The 23144-nt window shown below is 39.1% G+C and overlaps 1 protein-coding gene across 3 annotated transcripts in view; it reads right to left on the bottom strand.

Moving 5' to 3' along the window:
* Nucleotides 1-829: 829 nt before the first annotated feature.
* Nucleotides 830-23144, bottom strand: part of Stxbp5 (syntaxin binding protein 5) — a 148000-nt gene continuing 125685 nt past the window's right edge. For all 3 annotated transcript variants that reach the window (XM_004651137.2, XM_045158313.1, XM_045158312.1), the window contains 7 exons: nt 21510-21560; nt 16626-16865; nt 13253-13622; nt 12740-12905; nt 7379-7490; nt 4338-4558; nt 830-2733 (listed from right to left, as the gene is read on the bottom strand). In XM_004651137.2, the coding sequence (XP_004651194.2) occupies nt 2692-2733; nt 4338-4558; nt 7379-7490; nt 12740-12905; nt 13253-13622; nt 16626-16865; nt 21510-21560 (1202 nt within the window). In that variant the 3' untranslated portion in view covers nt 830-2691. The remainder of the gene's footprint in view (nt 2734-4337; nt 4559-7378; nt 7491-12739; nt 12906-13252; nt 13623-16625; nt 16866-21509; nt 21561-23144) is intronic.

Consider the following 23144-nt stretch of genomic DNA (forward strand, 5'->3'; position numbering starts at 1 on the left):
AAAAAAAAATTCCAAGCAAATACAGAGTTTCGTTTGCTAAGTGAAATGAACAGGTCCTTACAGGAGAAGTATTCCTATGGACAAACTCATACCTGAAGACTACTTCGACTTTAGACTGAAGGGCAGATGGACACGCAGAAGACATGCCAAAACAAACTAAAAACTCTCTTGTTTTCTGTTATTTTATATTTTTATTTCATTTTCTTGATAGTTTTCCTGAAATCCTGGCTTGCTGGTGACTATAGATTTTAAAAAAACAGACGTACATAAGGGATAGTCTGGCTAGCTCAGTGTGGGGCTAAAGGGGAAGAGAAAGAGAGAGGAGGAAGGGAAGGGAGTGGGAGAAATAGAGAGGTTATCTCTCAAATTCCAGCAAATTCCCTGGATAGTTATTACTGCAGACTGTCCCTTATTTACGATGAATCAAGTAAAGCTCTGAGAAGTTTACTGTCTGTATTCTAAATACTTCTAAGCTTTTTAATCCTAACTCTTGTCTGCTGCACACAATTAGAAACAAAGTAAAATAACAAAGACAGTCTTATAAAAGCCATCTTGGGTAAAGAACTTACTTCTCTATTAGTACATTGCTACCAGTTTGGTTCATTTTATACACAACAGGAAAAGAGTTTGTAAAAATGAACTTGATATATAAATAACACAAAAATCACACAGCAAGTTACATAACTAAAGCTAATAGTCTTCCAAATGGATGGGGATACAACTAGTGTATTAGTTTGTTTAATACTTCTCAACCTTTTAAAAATCTATAGCTGTTGATTTGCTGATGTTCATAAAACTGTACCTTTAAAAAAGGCCATGATTCTTCATGTGACATATCATGGAGCAATAATTTATTGTGTAATATGTACATAATGCAAACTCAGCAATTCGCAAACTACGGAATATCCACCACAGAGTTGGCATTAAACAGAAATGTGACCTTCTATAGAGTTAGACATTTTTAGAAAAAGACTGTACCCTTAAAATAATTCTTTTGGCTTGATCACCATGACCTCTTATCACCTGTATTTAGTCCCAATGTTATTAAGGTTTAATGTAAACATTGATATCTGGTAGTGCACATTATAAACCGTAAACACAAACTTTATTAACGAAATGAGTAAAGAGAAGATGCGTAACAGAGTACATGAAAGAGGCAATGTGTTCTCTAATACCTCTAATGACCATACGGGACAGGAAAACAACTGCATTTGCTATCAATCTGTGCTCTGCTTATCTCTTCATGAAAAAAGAAAATAAATTTAGACATTTTTTTCATAGAGGGCAGTATTTAAATTTCATTACCATTACTTCAAAGGCTTCTGTGCACTTCTTCCTTGTTGCCTTGACAGCAACCAAGAAGAACCTCCACCTAGCCTGCACTGACCCACAAGTAGGTCTACGGAGTGGTTTCTCTCCTGTCTGCAAGGTTAACTGAGGAACCCACATTCACTGCCCACTATGACAGATAAAATTCAGTTATCAAAGTGTATATATTTCCCTTTCTTTTTTGACTGGAATACCTTGCAAGGTATGTACAGATTTAGAATTCTACATAAAGTATTTTGTAGGTCATCAGACTAGACTCTTATATAATTATTGACAAGAGATGCTTGTGGGTTTCCATGCAATAGCATGTGCATTAAGAGTTAACTTACTCACCATCAGAGTGTCTTGGAACTGTTAGCAAATCAGGGACACTTTAAAAAGAGATCTGAGCATTAAGAATAATGAAACATTGTTGTTTTAGCAATTTTAATTAAATAATGCAAAGGTACATTTGGTTAAACATGTTTATAAAAATTCAAGCAAAATTAAAAACTTAGCCAATTTCAACTTTTCTACAAATGTAACCAGTGACAGTCTTGCTCAAACTCCCCTGTAGCTGAATTGATGAGAACATGGACAACAGACAGTGAAGCATTCTCCTCACCACAATGGAGGGTTTTCTCACTTTCCACACTGCATGGCACTACATGGAAGCTCCCAGAACGATGAGCACTTCAGTCATACTCTACACTTTTCTTTTCAATGAAAAGTGATGTATCGCCTTGTTTTGCTTTTGACAAAATATGAGCTGAACACAAGATAGAACAGGAATCAAAGGGTAGCCCACACACAAGTCAACTGTGTGTACACTTTGATTACTTCAAGCCCACCACTCAGCTTAGTCTAAAGATAAGGTAACAAGCAGTTTGTTTCTTTTTCACTAATGATACTGATTCCCAGTCAGTTTCAGGGAGGGTGAGTCCAAGATAGCGGCTTATCATCCAGTCCAGCTACACAGACAGAACTACTTCTGTTTCAGAATAGCTGATTTATTGCCTCTCCCCCATCGGATCAAACACTGATGCACATACAACGTCATGGATCTTTTGGCATAAGAGAGTTTAACACAGGAACGATCCAAGGAAGAGTCCCTGCCATGTCTTCGTGGGTCACATGGGACCTGCTTAGCTCCACACTTGTCAGGTCAGAGCCCGCACACACCAAGTGCTCCAGTTGCAGTGTGCGTGAACTCTTCTCAGTTACAGCCACATGACTGAGGTAACAGTGCGTGGTTGTGCTGGGAAAGAACAGTTTCCAGCGACAAGCATCCCTTTTACATGAGCTTTCCTAAGAAATCAATGAAATCAAAAAGGAAATTCTTTTTCGTTCTGGCTGAAGTTGGGCTTATCAGGATTCTGGTTGTCAGAACTGGTACCACTTCTTATCTTTGTATTTCAACATCATCTAAAGAGGGAAAAAGATAAAATTATGTTTTTACAATGTCCAACTACTATTTATTAGTGTCTGTAAGATATGCCATTCCAAAACACTGTGGAACAGTCACTTCCAATCAATTTATTTAAAGCTATAAGAATGGTCCTATTTAGATGAAAAAAGAAAAAGATTATAACCATTAAGAACTAGCCTACATCCTCAAATTTCTCTGAGATGTAAAATTATTTCCTGACATGTGACATAACTTGGTGACATATCAAATGACCTAAAAAATAAGATAATTTCCAGGTCTCCAATTTGGGCTAAAAAATGATGCTTAAAGAACTAGGGAATGAACACTGAAAAAACTACTTCTGCTACAGATATCCCGAGCTGCTAAGTAAGCCTGGCACTGAATGCCACTTTCCCTATCTGGTTCCATTTGCTCTGTACAATTCCCGAGCTGAGCAGTGCTTTTGTCCCTATTTTATAAATGGAAAATCTAACACTTCTGGGTTTCATTGAAGATTAACAGGATGGTGAACTTGGGACTTGAGGAAGGCAGCATTAGTCAGGAAGCCCTGAGTAACCTTGTTCTCATCAGACTCAATAGCATTGTTAGAAGGAAGATCCACTGGTTAGCAGCTGAGCTCTCGGCTGTTGTAACGTGCAAGTGCTGGGCCACTGCCTTAAGTGTCACATGTTCAGGGGTCACACAGTGAAGCGCAGTTATGGAAACAAAAACCATGCCCTAGACTGGAAGCTCTGAGGACAAATAGGCACAAAGGACCTGTGAGACTATCTGAAGGTCTGGACGAGCACCTCTCAGGTGAAGTTACCTCCTTCATGCACACTGGAATGGAGATGACTTGTTGAAAACTAAATGAAACCCATTATTATAGATTAGCTGCTCCAGTATAAAAACAACCTTGACATTGCTCATTTAGGCAAATGAGTCAAAAGCCTCAAGAGTTGGCCAGGACCTAAATATGGGAAGTATCCTAATCTAAAGCATGGAGGAGTGGCACATATGTACAGAAGTGACCAGTGTGCATTTAAATAAAGACTTTATAATCTCAATTATTAAAACAACCCTATTATCAGTCAATAAGATATAGCTGTCTGAGAGTCACTTAGAGATCCCTATTTCATGGCGTCGGTTTCTGAGCTCCATCACTCCTACTGTGGGGCTCATGAATTCATTGCTAAAACCATCCCACTACCTCTCCATACACATTAGTTTACAAGATAGGCTAAAAACTGTTTACTGGAATCAAAATGTTTAGCAGTTTTATGTAGATCCACCTAGGAGAATTAAGGAGACCCATGATTCCCTTCTCTTGGGCCAGTGACAGCGGACTGAGGACTTAAGGGCCAGCACTTTTCCTCTAGCCGGGTGCGCTGGCTGTGTGTGGGGCGCTGACTAGCGGGAGGCAGGCTCTTCACGGTCTACATTCTACAGCAGAGCTCAAGGGCTTCTGAGGTATGCCTGCAATGGCTCCTTCTGGTGCTGAAAACCAGGAATTTCCAAATATACAAAAGATGTGTTCATAGAAACACAAAAGATAAAAAATGCAGTAGTCTAAATATTCGCTTTACCTAGGTTTGTGCCTGACACAGCATGACAGACATACCTCGTGTGCATGCTTGGAAAACGAGTCTGCACTTGACAACATAGCTGCAGTTCTTTCCTCCAAGTCACCAAGCTTCTGCCCTCGTTCATCCAGGGCCAGCCTAGCTCGTGCTAGCTCACCCACGACTCCTGACGCCGCCCCTTTCACACCTTCGATTCCACCAGGACCTGGGATGTGCTGCGCAAGGCTCCGGGAAGCCTTTCCTGAGGCTGACTCTCCAACTGTGAGATTGTGAAAAGTTAAGGAGTAGCAAAATTAAAAGTCAAACACCGTGATAAAAATGAAATACAATGTTTAGATTGGACAATATCATTAGAATATTTATATATTTAACTGTATAATTTACACGTACTTTTATTATGAGGGCTTAAATTACTTCTAGGATTTTAAGCATGCACTGATAGAGTACATTTATAAATATCCTACTTGATGCTAGCCTGTACAGAGGAACTTGTTTAAAACAGGAAAATGGACATCCTGACACAAACTTGTTAACTAAAATTTGTCTTAATGGTGCATAAAATAAAAATTAAGATTTTTAGCTTCAAATATAACAGTTTAAATTTAACTACATGGATGATTTATAGTTTTCAAACAGATAAAAATTCCATGTTTCTTTCAAAAGATCTTAAGAGTTGGTTCTCTTCCCTTCACAATCTACACCCTGATATAAAGTTCTTTACAGGCTGATTTCCTCAGATTCTTCCCATTTCCTTCAGCTCACATTTCTCTTATTGTAATAGAACTCCTAACACATTATGGAATTTCAGAGCCCCGAAGAAGCCTCAGCTTGCTAGCAGTCACTTTCTATTTCTCTTCCCAGTCCTCGATCACTCAGAAATTCTGCCTCTAAAAGTTTCCCTATTCTGAACATTTCACATACTTGGGTTCATACAGTGTGTGGTCTTTTGTGGTTGGCTCCTTTCAAGGTGAATAATGACTGGGTCCATCCAGATTGGAGCACATACCAACCAGTACACCACCTCTATTACAGCTGAGTGGGAAATCATTTCGTGGGTATATCCCATTTTGTTTACGTACTCATCAGCTGATAGACACGTGGTAGTTAGCAATTCTGTCTTATTATGAAGATGTTTTGGTGAACATTTGGAGGAATCTTTGTGTAAAGATAGTTTTCAGTTCCTTGAGTGTGTATGTCAGGAGAAGAACTGCTATGACTACTTTTTCCTTTTCTGTTTCATTTACCATAGCTTTGTCTCCTAGTACCCCGGATACCTATGACTATAAGCTTATTAGACATTCTTGAAAATAATTTAAGGTTATATTTCAGAGAACATTTTCCCCCATTTGCTTCTTCTAGGTACCATGGTCTTGAACAGTCTAGGAAAAAAAAAACAACTAAATTAAGACTAAAAATTTAATAGGACACCGAGATAACTTGAAGTTGAGTTGAAAGTGTGTGTGTGTGTGTGTGTGTGTGTTAAGGCTGTTGTACTCTCTCTTACTCTTCACCCCTATAGCCTTTTTTCTTTTTTATCTTTGCACAGCAGTTAGTCTAGGGTTTCGGCCCTTGTGAGGCCCAAGTGCTGATCTTGCAGTCTATCGTGGCTCTCTCTCTCTCAGCCTCCTACTTCAACTGAGAAAAGCACTCCCGAGGAAAGTGGTCCCAAACTGCCAGGCTCACCATTCTGCGTTTCTGTCCTTCTCCATGGACACCGCTATTCCTATACATTGCTCTGTGTGATTAGTTCTTCTCAACAACTTTCTAAAATACACCAGAGTTTTATGTGGCTTTACTGACTATCCTCAGTGAGAACGTTATTCTAAATTTTTAGTCCCCATTTACAGGAAGAACAGCTTTGTTGCCCTCAACTGAGTTACCATGATTCAGTGTTACTGGTTTTCTATTCAATTGTACAAAAGGAAAATTCTGGAATTTTAGCAGAAGAGAAAAAGACTCTAGCACAGATAGCTCAAGCGAGGCACAGTGGTGTACACCTTTAGTCTTGGCACTGAGGAGGCTAAGGGGAGGTGGACTGCCTTGAGTTTGAGACCACCATGGGCTGGCTACAGAGTGACTGACAGGTCAGCTTGGGCTCAGAGTTGGATGATGACTCAAAACAAAACCAAAAAAACTAAAGAAGAACCAAAAGAACATTAGTATTTATTGATTGATCAGTCTATTCAGAAACCAAATGTTAAAAGTGTAATATATGAACCAAATTTTATGCTAGATGATCACGTAATGCCATGAAGCATTTGAGAGGTTTTGTAAACTGGATTACATTTAACACCTTTTAATGTTAAAGATATTACTTTGGATCTGAGGTGACCTCTACCATCTCAGACCTCGGGGAGGTAGTGGAACTTTCCAAGGCATGACCTGGTGAAGGAAGGCTGGGCAGTGGAGGATTGCCTTTAAAGGGGGCAGTGCGAGCCTGGTCCCTCCTCTACCTCTTTTTCCCAGACACCAGCAGACAAGAAGCTTTGGTAATCATGGTAACCCTGATGCTTGTTCTCCCTCCCACACACCCCAGGAGAGCAGACCCAACCAACTGTGGATTAAAACCTCTGAAATCATGAGCAAAATTAAATATCGCTGGGGACAGATCTTAGTTGTAGAGTGTTTGCCTAGCATGCACAAGGCCCTGGGTTCAATTCCAAGTAGTGAAAAACTTCCCATTACACTGATTTTCTCAGAAATTTTGTCAAAGTAACAAAAATCAAACAGTCATTAATTAAAGAGAACCACTGGGATAAAATGATGCAGACCATATTTAACATAAAGAAAATATTCCTCATAACAATAAAAATTCATAATAATACATCATATTTAAATAGAATGCTTTTCATTTAAAATTACAAATACTACTTTTTAGCCACTTGAAGCTCTTCTGATTTTGTTTAACTGAGAAAAGTATTTCTTGCTTTGGGTCAGAATGACAAAGTAGTTTTAGGCTTCTTGTTAAAACATATCAATTGTGAGAAATATCAAAATAGTAAATATAACTTAAAAATTGAAAAGGAATGAACATTTCTGCCTTAAAGATATATCACCCGAATCAAGTGAATAGACTCACATAGCTCTTCTCTATCAAGAGACTGTGCACCACCTCCGAAGAGCCCTTTAAAGAATCCCCTGTTTGGTGCTTCAGGTGTTTCTACAGGAGTGAAGAGTTCACCCAACATCTCCTGTAAAATCAAAAGAAAATGTAATTGTTAAAGGTTCTGGGGAAAAGGAAATTAATGATCAGTTACCACTGTAAGCCCTTTAATGTGGCAACATGAACCGTAGAGCATCGCAGCCATTCACAAGCATATTTCAAATGACCAGCTCCGGTATATCCTGACCGATTCACAAAGCTTCTATGATGAGCTTACTATTATCTCCTTTCACTCCGTTACTTTCTATACTTCAGGCAAAGATGGTCCTTCTGCTGAGACTGTACAGCACTTGTTTTGTTGTTTTGGAGGCAGGGCCTATGTATCCTAAGCTGGCCTTGAAATCAAGATCCTCCTGCCTTAAGGCCTCTTAAAAGCTGGTTATCACAGACATGTACTACCATGCTCAGTGAGATTTTGATTTTCAAGACAAAGTTTTCATTTAATTCAGTAAGAATTGGTAACAGGATAAGTAACTAGGCCTTCTTACACTTAAAAGGACATATTGTATGTATAGTTCAAGAAGTTCAATGCAACAATGACAAAATGTATCATAATCTTGAACTGAATCAGAAAGTTAGTAACTTAGAGACATCAATTTCCCTTTGCATAAACACATGCTATGGAGAGAATTATGGGAGTTTTGGAAACCTGCCAGGAAGACAGGAGGAGTTTGTTCTCTACTATCAGGTTTCCTGACATTAATGCCATCAATCAGTACTCTTCAGAAGTGGAAATGCTAAAACCAGTGAAGTGAGAGCAAAGACGGCTGACATGACAACACAAGAGGGAAGAAGAGAAAGAGGGTAGGGCCACTGCCCTCGTGGCCCATGAGCTCTGGGATTGGAGCTCTGCCCAGTAACAAGAAGCAGGCAAGGGCTCCGTTGAGTCTAGGCAGGAGCTCTGCGTGTCTGTGCTTCATTGCGGTAGGGTGAGAGCTCGCGTTTTCATGCTTGCTTCCTTATGGCTAGTCCCTGAAAGGTAGCAAAGCATGTCCACAGTCTCCCTTTTCATACACCGTATTAAAGTATGACCTGGCCAGACTGCAACGGAAGGAGAAAACCCTCACTTGGAAAAGTTCACTTATACAGTGATGTGGGCTGAAGGCCTTACATTGTCACTTTGTCTGAATTTCTGAATATGGTAAGCCCAGAAGAAAAACTTCACAAGTTCAATCAATCAATCTTATTAAAACTTACCACAGAATTTGCTGAACCTGTTATTATAATGAATATGTACTAGAGTTTACACCAGAGAATATTTTGTGTTTCCAGTTATTTTAAACTGTATTTCAGATTTAAACTATGCCTATTAAATTGATAGAGCCACAAAGACAATGGCACCACCACCTCCATCTCCATGTTTTCTGCTGTCAGAAGAGTAACATGGCATAAAACAAGGAATAGCATGCTAGGACAACGATATTATTACCTTGCTTTAAAATTACGGTTTGCTTTTAAATATATTAATAGTCTTATAATTTTACAAGAAGCATTAAATTTTAAATAAGATACATAAAGATTACTTAGCATGCAGTAGAAAGAGTGTAAACTCTGGAGCCTGTAGTCTTGGGCTTTATTGTCACCTCAGCCTTTACTGGAGAAGAAATCTTAGGTAAACCAGTTGGTCTAGAAGTACTTTTTATTTGTTTGGCTTTAAAAGGGGAATGATGGTACGAGTCTCTCCTACAGTTAGGAAATCACTAACTGTTCTAGCGGGTGTTCAGTGGGATCTTAGTGAGGTTTCCAGCTGCAGTTCTCTCACAGTGAATGAAGCTGAGCATTTCTCCCTAGGAATGGGTCTTTTAGAACATTTAGCTTGTTTTAATTGGGTTATTTTTCTTCCTTCTGGTGAGTTTTAAGACTCTTTTATATGTTCTGGACCAAATATTTTATTAGAAAAATACTTTCCCAACATTTTAATTTGACCTTAACTTATGTATTTTTTGATGATTAGAAATTTTATACTTTTCTGAAGTTACCAATTTACATGTTCCCTTACAGGTGATGCTTTTGGTAATACAGCTAGGAAATCTGTGTCAAATCCAAGGTAATACAGACTCTTCTGTTTCCTTCTAGAAGTTTTCTAGTTTTGGAGTTTATATGAAGGACTCAGCAGGAAGCATGAGAGGAGCTAAACTTTTTTCATTTTCTCCTCAATATTCAATCGTTCTGGAATCACTTTGCATGGAGTTCTTTCTTTATTGCACTGTCTTGTTCAAACCCAGCTGTTCATACACATGCAGTCACCTCTAATGACCTCACTCTTCAACTGATATTCATAGAATGTCTTCTTGACACCACAACTTTATAATAATTTTTAAATTTTATTTATTTGAGAGAACAAGAGATAAAGAGGCAGAGAGAGAGGGGGGAAGAGAATGGGTGTGTCACGGCCTCCAGCCACTGCAAACCAAGTCCACATGCATGTGCTACCTTGTGCATTTGGCTTATGTAGGTCCTAGAGAATTGAACCAAGATCCTTTGGCTTGGCAGGCAAACGCCTTAACTGCTTAGCCATCTCCAGGACACTTTATAATAATTCTTAAAACAAGGTAGGATAGTTCATTTTTTCTCTTTTCAGAGTTATTTCATCATTTTAGTACCCTTTATATATACATCGTAGAAGAAACTTATCAAGTCTTGCAAAAATACTACTTTAATTCTGAATGGATTGCCTTAAATCTAAAAAATACTGAGTTTTCTAACCCTTGAACAATGTCCATCTGTATTTGAGTTTAAAACTTTTTTCATCAATATATATTATTAGCTTTGCAGTGTAGAGGTTTTCACTTTTTAAAAGTCCGTTATATGCAAAATAATCTGTTTTGTTGCTACTATAAATAGTATTGCTTTTAAGATATAATTTTTTAAATGTTTATCACTAGCACATAGAAATAGAAATACTTTTTGTATGCTGATAACATATCCTGTATTGGTGTGAAGCTCATTCTAGTAGACTTTTGGATAGATTTTATTAAGGTTTGGTATACACAAATGATCAGGTAATTTATGAATAAGAGCAATTTTACTTTGCTCTTTCCAACTGAGACTTTTTAATGCACTAGTAAGAAACTTCAGTAAAACCCTGCATAAGACATTGAACTCTTTTTTAAGAGTACAGCATTTCACTGCTAATATTAAGTGTGGGCTTTATATAATTCTTTAAATTTTCTTGTTTGTTTGCTTAGATTATTTTAAAATAAAGAATGGGTACTGAATTTTATCAATTGTTTTTCATTTTTATAGTTTCTCTGGACTGTGCATTGCACTGAATTTCAGATGTTAGGTTAACTCTGCTTTCCTCAGACAACCTTACTTTGAGATAATGAGTTATCCTTTGACATATTCTTGAACTCAATTTGTTAACTATTTTTGCATTTATATTTGCAACACTGGTGTCTGTGTGGCTCTCCATGTGCATGTGTGAGTGCGCAGGCGAATGTGAATGTATGCGGTTGGAAGACAACGGAGTGCTGGTCACCGCCTGCCACTTCGTGTGAGCAGGGTCTCTGGTTATTTACCACGTGGGCCCAGGCTGGCCGGCCTGAGGGCTTTGGGGATGCTCGGATCTCTGCCTCCCATGTTCCACAGGCTGCTGGGATAACAGAGGCTTGCATTTCCACAGATGCTTGGCGTGGGTTCCGGGGATCTGAGTTCAGTGAGCCATCTCCCTAGCCCTGGTTTTCTTTTCTAGTTTTGGTATCTGGGTGATGCTTAAACATTTGGGATACAGTAGTAACAACTTTCAATAGCCCCTTTGTGCTAATTATGGCTTGGTTTCTATTGCCTGGTTAATGTCCTCAACATCAGGGGTCAAGTTTTCCTGTCTCTATCTGCCTGGCCATCTGGCTGAATAACAGACATGGTGATTTTGTTGTTGTTGTTTTGGTCATGTTAGGTGTTAGATATTTTTAATTTACGCTCTTGGAATTTCTTTATTGTTTTAAGTTTTCATTTATTCTTTCTTTGTTTTGAGACGGGGTCCCACTACGTAACCCAGGCTGGCCTTCTCCTCCCAGGCTTTTGCAACGCCTCTCAGGCGTCAGCATGTGTCCTCACAGCCGGCCCCTGCACTTCCCTTGAGCTCCAGTCTGGTGACTGGGGAAGCCACTTGTGGGTTTTCTTTTAAGGTACGTTAGGCAGGTCAGGAGGTGAGAAAGCACGATACCAAAAGCAACAGGTCCTGACCCCGGAGCCCAGTTTTTACGTGATAAGCAAAAACGGTCTGTATAGATGTTACTAAATATCTTGTCTTGGGAAAATGATGCTAGATTACTTGGATGGGTTGTAAACAGAAGCTTCATTTTAAGAGAAAGAAGGGCAGAGGCAGCTGTGGCACAGAGGAAGGAAGGACGTGCTTAAGGAAGAAAAGCAGGTATGTGGTGGCAAGTGGAGGAATGACAACAGCCATGAGGAGCTGAACAGGTCAGAGGTCCTCCAGAGCCTTCGTAGGTAACGAGGCCCTGCCAGCAGCTCAACTTCAATGGGGTCACAGTGATTTTTGGATGATGTTAAGAATTGTGAATAGATAAATTGAGATCTTTTACTAGTGTAATAAAGCACTAAAAGGAAACTCTGAGTTTTACCCTTCCCATAAAAAGTCAAATTTTACTTACGTACCCTAGAGAGCTTGAAAAACAATTTACACTCAACAATAAATGGGAATTTAACTCTAAGCTATCAGTAATAATTCTGTTGTGCCTTCAAGGTTTACAACGATATCATTTAGAACTAAGTTTCAGGAGAGTGCAGCTTACTGAAATAACACATCCAGTGCACACATCCTGCTAAGCACTCTAGACATGCCACCCCTTCTAACCTTTGCCATGCTCTAAGATATATAGCATTTTCCTCCTAGTTTAAGCTGATGAAGCTCAGAAGCATGACCAAGTACAAGGGTGACTCTAAAGCTCAGAATCTGAAAGTGACAAGGCACAGGCTGAAACTTACAAATGAGCACACTGGGACTGGTTCATAGTAAACATTTTCACAACAGCATCCCTGTGGAAAGCAGTCATCAATCACCACTGTACCTCAATCTTTTAGGAACACATTTTCTAGATGCGGAGGCTACATTGATTATTTCTACTAGATACATAAGCATGAAGACACTCAAGCACTAAAAAGACAGTCTCAAAGTTTGTGCTCTGGAAGCTTAACAACAACGTCTTGAACTGTCCGACATGAGCACGTGTGGACATTTCTGTGAAGTAAATGGACAGACAGCATGACAGCCCTTACTACCTCTACAGAAATTCTAGTGTTTTTGGTATTTACCTGAAGATTTTCACAGGTCTCTTGACTGTATGTCAGTCTCTGGATTTCTGTAGGTGAAACAAGATATAATGCTTGTCCATTGTTGGTGAAGCAGAATGTCCTGGCTATCCGCATGTTGGTAAGAGGCAAGTAATACACATCCAGCAGAGGTCTTAAACTTGGCAAACTGAAGGGAAGAATTAAGAACTTGTTAATAATAAACATGGTAGGTTGTAGTTCTAAACAAGCTACATAAATTAAAAACTGCTGGTATAATGACACACATGTATGAAGATGTCGTGATAAAACCCATTACTTTGTATACTGCCCAGCAACATTAATACAAGAAGTGGCAAGGGCTCGGCACCCTTATCATGTCGTTTATATACATGAATGTGATAGAAAATGAATCCTATTCCTCATACACTTGTTCATAACAGGAAGTGAAAATAAATTCTCCAAGTATCAGGCTGAAAACAAGCACTAGTTTCAAAATGAAAAAAGAAAAAGCCACAGCTCACACCTCATTCTTACCTGAAAGTCATGATGTGGCCATTGGCACAAAAACACGCGAGGCAGACGCTGTTCCCCAACGTTACAATATCTCCTCGAAGCACAAACGAGGTCTCGGTAATGTTCTGCTTATAAGCACAGTTCTGGGTTGGCAGTGAGATGACTTTCGCTTGCTTTTCAGAACATATCACTGCATACTGGTTCTCACTAATTTCCTGAGAAGAGGAGGGGGACACAGAGACAGGCCGTCGTTTTTTCAGTTTATCCTTCTCGTCTTTTTCTTCAGGAACACTGTGCTCTTTCCAGGGCTCATATGCAGGTGGCATGAGGCAGCCTGTGGCATCTAGAAATGCCATCCTCAAGATTGCACCTTTTAATCTCAAGATAGTACCTAGAATAGAGAAGCTTAGTTCATGCCCGTAGTTTTTAACTCACAGAGTAAATATGTGTATTCTGAAACTGATGCTAAACCACACGCACAAATATGCTGGATGCATCACAGTGAAACTGGGTGCAGGTTCATTACTAAGATCCAGACGTCAAGAGTCAAAGAAAATTTACGAGTCTGGAAAAAGATGTCAACATCACATGTCCAAACAGAAAAAATGCCAATACTAATAATTCACAACTTAATTAAACAAAAGATTCAGGTGTCCCCATAAACTTAGGTGTTCTGAATGCTAGGTTCCCAGCTGATGGCATTTTGAGAATTAATGCCTCCTGGAGGCAGTGTATTGTTGGGGGAGGGCTGGTGGGTATTATAGCCAGTTTCTTCTTGCCAGTGTTTTGCACACTCTCCTGTTTCTATTGTCCATCTTGTGTTGGCCAGGGAGTGATGTCCACCCTTTGCTCACGCCATCATTTTCCCTGTCATCATGGAGCTTCCCCTTGAATCTGTAAGCCAAATTAAACCCTTTTCCCAGAAGCTGCTCTTGGTCAGATGACTTCTGCCAGCAATGTGAACCTGACTGCAACACCAAGGAAGTTTGCAGACATCATGTGACATGTTGGGCATCTGGGATGTTTCCTCTCACACGCAGAGTAGAGCCAGGCTGTCCCCTGAGGCAGCACTGGCCATGTGGCTGCTGATCACTAGCATGTGCCCTGGCCTCTGTCTGAGCTGTGATGGACTGGCACAATGTGCCGAGAGTGAGACACGTTCTGGACTCGATGATAGTGCAAAAATGAAAGACTTAGATGTAGAATGCTTCACTTAATAATTGAATGCAAAATGATCCTATTATAATTAAGTTTCAGGACTGGAATGTAGCTCAGTGGTACAGTGTTTGCCTAAAATAAATTTCACCAATTTATTTTTTTAACATGGAACTGTAAACTTAAAAATTATGTGGTTTGCCTTGCATTTTTGACAGGCAGCACCAATGCAAAAAAGCAATGTATCTCCAGAAATGTATCATGTATCTGCAAAAATTATTTCTTTAAAAAATTTTTTTTTGTTTACTTTTACTTATTTGAAAGTGAGAGACAGAGAGAGAATGGGCGTGCCAGGGCCTCCAGCCACTGCAAATGAACTCCAGATGCGTGTGCCCCCTTGTGCATCTGGCTAACATGGGTCCTGGGGAATTGAGCCTCCAACCAGGGTCCTTAGGCTTCACAGGCAAGCACTTAACCGCTAAGCCATCTCTCCAGCCCAAAAATTACTTCCTAAACTGTTATTTATTTTCAAATTCTGCCAATAAATGTTCAAAGCACTTAAGGAATTATTTTGTTCAGTTTACCGTTTTAACTTCTTAGATTTATTTATTTATTTGTATATGAGAGAGAATGGGCACTTCTAACTAGTACTTACACTAAAAAGTGCCTTAAATTCACTGGCCAATATATTTTTTTATAAATGGTTTTGTTGCTTACTAATTAAGACATGAGATCAATAGAATATTATACAATGTAACCTGCTTCCTTTAACAATTAGGTGTGTAGTATATACTTAATTAACAAAGTGCTTTTTAATGTAACAATAGTTCAGAAATAAACATTAAAACTTATTATACATATATGTATGCACATATATTAGGTAGGGTTTCACTTTAGTCCAGGCAGACATAGAATTCACTATGTAGTCTCAGGGTGGCCTCAAACTCATGGTGATCTTCCTACCTCTGGCTCCAAAATGCTGGGATTAAAGACATGTACCACCATGCCTGGCTAAAATTATATTTTAATTTAAATTCCAGAACTGTAAACATCTACTACAGAAATGTGCTCCGGAAATGCAAAGTTATGTCATCTTCTCATATTATTTTGCATGTGTATGTGTGTTGTGTATCCATTTGCAGGTGGATGTGCATGCACATGTGTGTGCAGTGTGTTTATGTGTAGATGGGTGTTCATACATGTGTGCATGTCCATGTGTAGGTGGATGTGCATGCACTTACAGGTATGCCCTGTGTGTGTCCACGTGTAGGTGGAGGTGCATGCACTTACGGGTATGCCCGTGTGTGTACATGTGTAGGCAGATGTGCATGCACGTGTGTGGAGGCCATGGGTTGAAGTCACATGTCTTTTTCTACTATTCTCCTCCTTATTTACTGAGACAGGGTCTTCTTTGACCCTCAATCCTACCAATTTGGTTAGCGTAGCTAGCCGGCTTGCCCAGGGTATCCCCTGTACCCTTCTTCAGTGCTATGACTAAAGAAAAGCTCTCCCATGTGCCCAGCATTACCTGGGTGCTGGGAATCTGAACTCAGCTCCTCACGCTTAATCAGCAAGTGCTTTGCTGAGCCAGTCAATTCCCCAGCACTTTTCCTAGTAATTTGGAGAAGATTTTTTTTAATCTCATATTTCCCACTTACAAATTATAAATAATCACTTAGCAATGAACTTTTCCCCCCCTAAATCTGAAGGACAGTTTTGCTTGTGAAATGTATTTTGAAGTACTGATAATATATTACCATAACAACTCTTTTTCTTTTCTTTCTTTTTTTTTTTTTTTTTGGTTTTGTTTTGTTTTTTCGTTTTTCAAGGTAGGGTCTCACTCTGGTCCAGCCTGACCTGGAATTAACTCTGTAGTCTCAGGGTGGCCTCGAACTGATGGCGATCCTCCTACATCTGCCTCCTGAGTGCTGGGATTAAAGGCGTGCGCCACCACGCCTGGCTTACTTTTTCTTATTTTTATGTACTGGTCATTTTACACATGCCCTACATATTTTTAAAAAAATCACAAAACCTGAATGGCTGAAGAAAGAAAGTAGAATTGTGAAATCCTGTCCTAGTTTCATTTTTAAAAATATAGCATTGTCACTGCACTAATTTACTTTTTAGATCAGAATTCTTAGACCAATAATGAAAGTAGTTGTCTCGCTGAATCAGAAGTCGTAGGTGACATCCCAGGTGCATACGTACCACTTGGGGACATGGTCACAGGCATACGTACCACTTGGGGACACGATCACAGGCTGGAGCATCCTTTGCTCCCCCGCAGGGGGGAGGTTCAGAGTGATGACAAGCACCGTCCCCAGCGTCGTTCCCACCCACAGACATGGAGAAGGGGACGAATCTGCCTTCCGAGTGAAAGTTTCACAGAAATGGAGAGCAGAGATTGCTTCTCGGGATTCTTTATCAATGCTGGTTACACTTGAACTCCGTGATCTGCTGAAGGAATTATCTTTTACATCTGAAATGATTTGAAATGTTGTGAGATTGCCCTAATTATAGAATATCATATTTTTGGTATAAACTTTGTTAAGTAATTAAATCTATAAAATAACAAAACCTTCTGTCTCTCCATGCTCTCTCATTCTTTTGTAACACAATTCATGATTGGGTAAAACTAGAAAAGTGATGATCTTTCCAATTTCTACATGTAAAAATGTATTTATATGTACTTGACTAAAGGCGCCCTTCTATTTTTCAATCATATAATACTCAGATGAACACCTTAAAACAAAAGCCTTCACTTACATTTTTCTTAAACACAATCACAATTCGTTTAAGGCACTTCTCTTCAAAATGTGTAACCAGCCCCTGAATCACATTTGATTGCAGGTTTATTCCCTTTACTCAGCATTGTCAGTAATAACATAGATATTTAACATTACACTAATAAACCCTCATTCTTCAGCTAGTTTCTCTGTGGACAATCCCAGCCTCTCTCAAGCCTTGGCTTTGTGTTTTGGGGAACTGCATTTACAAGGGCATAACAGACTCTTTTCTGCTTCCCACTGTGCAAAATCAAATTATATCATACAGATCACCAAATTCTTTCCATAATTAGCACTATTTCCATTAACAGCACTCCTCTTATTTCCAAAACAGTAGACTATTTTACTTTGCCTAAACTAGTGCCAGGGTGCTGAGTTGCATACTAGTTGATTGCAGAGTTATTTCCTTTGATTCACCATCTACTGCCCTCAATCAGGGTCTACTCACCATTTCCCTGGCCCATCCTCCCCACCACTAGTCCCTCTCTACTGACGCCACCCCACTAAGGGTTGAAAGACGAGGACAGAGAGAGAGAGGGAGAGAGTCAGACACAGAGAGAACGGGCGCACCAGGGCCTCTTGCACTACGACTGAACTCCAGACACACATGTACTTTGAGCACTGGGCTTTATTCTGGTGCTAGGGAATTGAACCCATGCCGGCAGGGTTTGCACACAGGCATCTTTACCTGATGAGCCATCTCCCAAGCTTCCTCCCACAATTAAGTTGTATATGGCACGGTTATAATTGTTACTTTGACTTAAACGTTTTCTCAGTGGCTTCTACTGGTCTCCTTAGTCACGCTCACAGTCTTGCTCCAGTTCAGGACCTTCCCAAACACATTAAGCCTCGCCCTCTGGCCTTCTCTCTCCCAACACTACTCCACTTCAGTTCATTGTACAACCTAAACTTGCTCCTCTCCAAACAACATGCACTTAACTTTTAGGTTTTCTTTTGTGATTTTCTGATACTTGCAGCCAACCTTTCTCTACCAACCAAAACAGCATATTTTCCATCCTAATCAGTTCATTATGACTCCCAAGGCACACAGAGGTTGCCTCACCTTGGAGCCTACAGCTACAGAGACTGTCTCTCCTGTGGTACTCAAAGTACACATGTTCTATCATAATTTCTGAGATGTCCTGCTTCTCAGTGTGAAGTGCCTCCATCTCTAGTGGAAAGATGGTGTGATTTTGACACCCTGAAGAATTTTTAACAGTGCCTTACTAGTGAAATGTATTTGACAAACACATGCTGAAGGCAAATCTGCAACACAGCATCCAACACCATTATGTTCCTATGGCACAAGTAGAATTTATTAATATTCCGAGTCACTTTGATACTCATACCTTGCAGTACTTTTGTGAAAGAAATGAGTCTTTGTAATATCACTAATAAAAATATGAGTTTTTAAAGATATATTTTAAAAAGTAAATAGTTAACTCAAACTTATATACTGGCCCTCAAAACCTCCTCATAAATAAACTTATATGCAATGATTGAAAACATTTTCCCAGTAATTTTATGCAACATAATTTGAAACAAAGGTACATTCTGAAAACAACAAGATTAAGTTATGACAACAGCAAGGGTCATCTCTAATTTCTAAATCATCTCTAGTTTCCAAAAGCATCTTTTCTTTTTGCACAAGACTGTATTTCCTATTAAAGACGCATGTGAGAAAAGACGCCTGCTACATTATGACTTGGGTAACATCCGCCTATGTCACAAGGTTCATGTGTGAGTTTCGACCTTAGTGTGGCAGTGTTAAGGGTGACAGACAGTTGAAGAGGAGATGCCCAGTGGAAGATTACTGCAGTCATAGCCTCAGAAAAGGAAGGTATAGTTTTCAAGAGACCCTAGTCTAGTGGCTACAAAAGAGGAGTGCTATCAGAATATGCTTCCTGGCTGGCTACCTGGTCTCTCCCTCTCCGCCCATTCCCAGCATGACACCATGCAGCATGTTGTGATGTAGCCAAAAGGTATCACTAGAGCCACACAAGTATGGGTATCATACCCTTGGAGTTTTATAACTGTGACCTAAATAAAACTCTATTAATGTACAAGACTTTAAAATAAATAAATAAATAAAAAGCTGGCTATTGGTGGCACATACCTTTAATCACAGCACTCAAGAGGCAGAGGTAGGTAGATCACTCTGAGTTTGAAGCCAGTTTGAGACCACTGAGCTAAATGGTGCCTAACACACCAGTCTGCAGACACAGGACATTGAGAGACCATGCTGGAAATCTGAAGGAAACCGGCTTGCTGGCTGGCTAGCCCTCACTGGAAAGTGCTAGGCAAGCTGCCAAGAGACAATGGCCGCCAAGAGCAGGAACAAGCAGGGGACCCTGCAAGCTATGCCATCAACTTGCTGGACAAGATGTACACACCTGTGCAATGGTAACACACAGCCCAAGAGGATAATCATCAGCTCTCTGATTGGTTCAGAGACTCGCTCAGTGGGAGAGAATTCATACCTGGTACTGAGAGCCAGGTCAGAATCCTGTAGACATGATGGTCAGACTCCAGAGAGAAGCTCCCACTAGGATTTGGCTAAGACGAGTGGTCACGCCCACTGAAAAGTCTCTTCATTAACTATGCTAATCCCCATCCATTCAAACTGCTCTTACTCTGGGTTGGAGAATCTGTTTTTTATTTTTATTTCTTTTATAACAGATGGCAGTGAAAACTGAGGAGAACCAAGACCCATCAATACATCAAGAAAAGAAAAGACACGAGACAAGCAACATCCAGCACACCTGCCAGGGCCCCGGAGACATCACAGAGGAAGTCGTGATTTACACATGTGTGCTGCCCTCACTGCTATCCTGACAACCTGCCCCAGGGAGATGGTGACAGACACTCATAACTCATCAAAGCAGAAATCCAGAAGATACTAACAGCTCCACACCGAAGTGGACTTATAATGCAGGCACCAAGGCTCAGGGAACATTATGAAAGAGGGGTGACAAATGTTAACACAAGGGGAATGAGGCCAACCTACAATTTGTTCATACAGTAAAATACATAATTAATTAAAATGCTTACATAATTTTTATATAAAGAATATATTTTAAAAATAATGGCGATTTTTTTAACCAGCTTTGAAAGTATTTCTTTGGAAATTATTAGATTTTTTTAAGATATCGAAATACTCGAATTCAGCTTAACTGGTAATATTTAATATTACTGAAATCATGAGCTTCTCTGTGTGATAAATATCCTGAATCCTCTTATAGGGAAATAGTATACAATGTAAGCCTAGGATATACTTGGTCCCAATTATGATTTTCATTTTTCAAAAATATTTGTCTTTATGTATTTGCAAGCACAGAAAGAGAGAGAGAGAAACAGAGAGCAAGTGGACATGCCAGGGACCCTAGCCAGGGCAAACACATGATAAGACAGTCATGAAATCTAGATAATAAGTAGTGGTAAGGTTAGGGGTTGGATGAGCTCAAGGAAAGCAATCCAGTTGCTTCTAAGAGGGTTATGGGTGTGAAGATGCTTACTTATTTATTCAGTAAATGAAACAAATTTCTAAATTAAAAAAAAAAGGATCTAAAAAGAAACCCTGCTTTACATGTATTGCATGAAATCTTGCTTTCTTTACCGAAATGCAGTTGTCCTTGTAAGACAGTGTCTGCAGTGAGACAGACTTAAGGCAAATGAAGGTGTGGATGCTCCACCTTGTGCCAAAGAAAGCAGCACAAAGACCATTTCCTCCTGCCATCACAAAAAAGGAAACAGAGATCTTCATCGAGAGATTCATTACAATATGGACAATTGTTAGTTCATTTTAACGTACTGAAATAGTATAATGTTCAGTTTGTAGAGCTCAAAATAGACTTTTGAGTGGTTTAATAGGATTCACCATTTTTAAATAAAAAAACCAATCTGGAGTTGGACAAATTTTATTCTTTCTAAATTATATTTAGTCATCAAGTATGAGAGGATCAAGGAATTCTATTATTTCAGTTTGCCTGTAACATAACTGTCCTTTTTATAAAAGATGGCATTCTTGCCAGGCATGGTGTGACACGCCTTTAATCCCAACACTCAAGAGGGAGAGGTAAGAAGATTACTGTGAGTTCCAGGCCAGCCTGTGACTACAACTACAGAGTGAGTTCCAGGTCAGCCTGGGCTACAGCAAGACCCTACCTTGAAAAACAAAACAAAACAACAACAACAAAAGAGCATTCTTAAAAACTAGTCCAAATGATGTTTAACTATCACCCTATTTTAGATTATGGTAGCTTTAAATCTTCTGATTTCCATTTCCTGTTATAGAGGGTTAATCACTTTGGGTATTTATGTCTAGCTATTTTACTTACCTATGTCAGGCTTTAGGTCAGTTGGCAAGCTTAACTTCCTTGACATCTTTGCTGAAAAATAAAATGTATTTTTAAAATTCTGAAAAATATTTGACTAGTACTTATCAATAGTAACTGATTTTCAAGACAGAAGTGAATAGTTTTACTACTAAGCCTAAACACTAGGATAATTAAAATATGATTAATAATATTAGGAGTGGAAAGCAAATCTTAACTTTCAACCTTTTAAAAGTTTGTACTTACTTGATGCAACCATCTTTGTGTCCTTGAAGCTCTCACTTCAAGGCAGCCTTCTAATCTCCCTCTCTCTAATTATTGCTTAGACTTTCAAAGAAAAGGCTAGACTTTTCTATGAGAAGAAAAGTCCCGTTTTTGAGACTGGCAGTATTACATGAGGTGACAAAATCAACAAAGCTAGGGCATGCGATTATATCTTCCTAGCTCACCTTCACAGGTATTAGGCTCATTAAAAAAATTAATTTCTGGAATATAAAATTAACTTTTATTTACAATCAATTTAAAGTATTTCATAAGAAACATCTCATTGAACCATTACTTGATATATATTAATACTTCAACAAAAAAAGAAAAACAAGTCATGCTTAGTCTAAAATTATGGTACTTATATAAAATATAAACTGCAGGTATTTTTGTGTAATATTGGCAAAATTAGAAGCTAATACACAAACCTACTGGAATTCACTTTCCATCCTCGAAATCAGTCATTGCCTTGATGAAGAAGGTGACTTAGGGTTAGGAGTCGCTGTCTACTTCTACTGTGTTAGTGGTAGTGCATGCAAAACAGTGCTCCGGGGGAGATTCCAAAAAGTACTTGTTAATACACAAATGCACATATCTGGTTAAATTTTGGACTGTTAGGAGATATTTAAAGCACAGACCCTGCTAGTCCATAAGGGCGCCATGTAAACAAAGAGAAATCCAGTCATAGAACATAACTTCCACATCTAAAAAAATGACAAATCCAGTGTTAGGAAAGAGGCATTAGACAGACTGGAAATGGATTTGGGGGAGGGGTGGTATCACCTTATTACCTCTCAGCATCATTGATAATTAGTATCTGAACAAATCAATGGGTCAAATTTATATATCAGTCATTCTTTTTTAAACAAGCATAATAAATTTTAGATAAGATGTAATAAAAAAATTTAAAAAGTTAAATATAATCTATATATTATCTATGTTTAGCTGATTTCCTATACTTAGGTGTGATTATACTGGATATAAAGCATTCTTAAAATTAGGAGATTACTAAACAACCATCTGAAGGGTAACATTAAGTAAGCACTTTCAAAGAATTCAGTTTTTTGTTTTTTTTTTTTTTTTTTTTTTGGTTTTTGAGGTAGGGTCTCACTCTAGCACAGGATGACCTGGAATGCACTATGTACTCAGGGTGGCCTTGAACTCATGGTGATCCTTCCACCTCTGCCTCCCGAATGCTGAGATAAAGGCATACACCTTTATATGCCTGGCTTCAGAAGGTTTTGTTTGTTTTATTTTGGTTTGGATTGGTCTCACTCTAGCTCAGGCTGACCTGGAATTCACTATGTAGTCTCAGGGTGGTCTTGAACTCACCGCAATCCTCCTACCACTGCCTTGGAAAGTTTTTTTTTTTTT

The sequence above is a fragment of the Jaculus jaculus genome, chromosome 9 (genome assembly GCF_020740685.1).
Source record: "Jaculus jaculus isolate mJacJac1 chromosome 9, mJacJac1.mat.Y.cur, whole genome shotgun sequence".
Classification (NCBI taxonomy): domain Eukaryota; kingdom Metazoa; phylum Chordata; class Mammalia; order Rodentia; family Dipodidae; genus Jaculus; species Jaculus jaculus.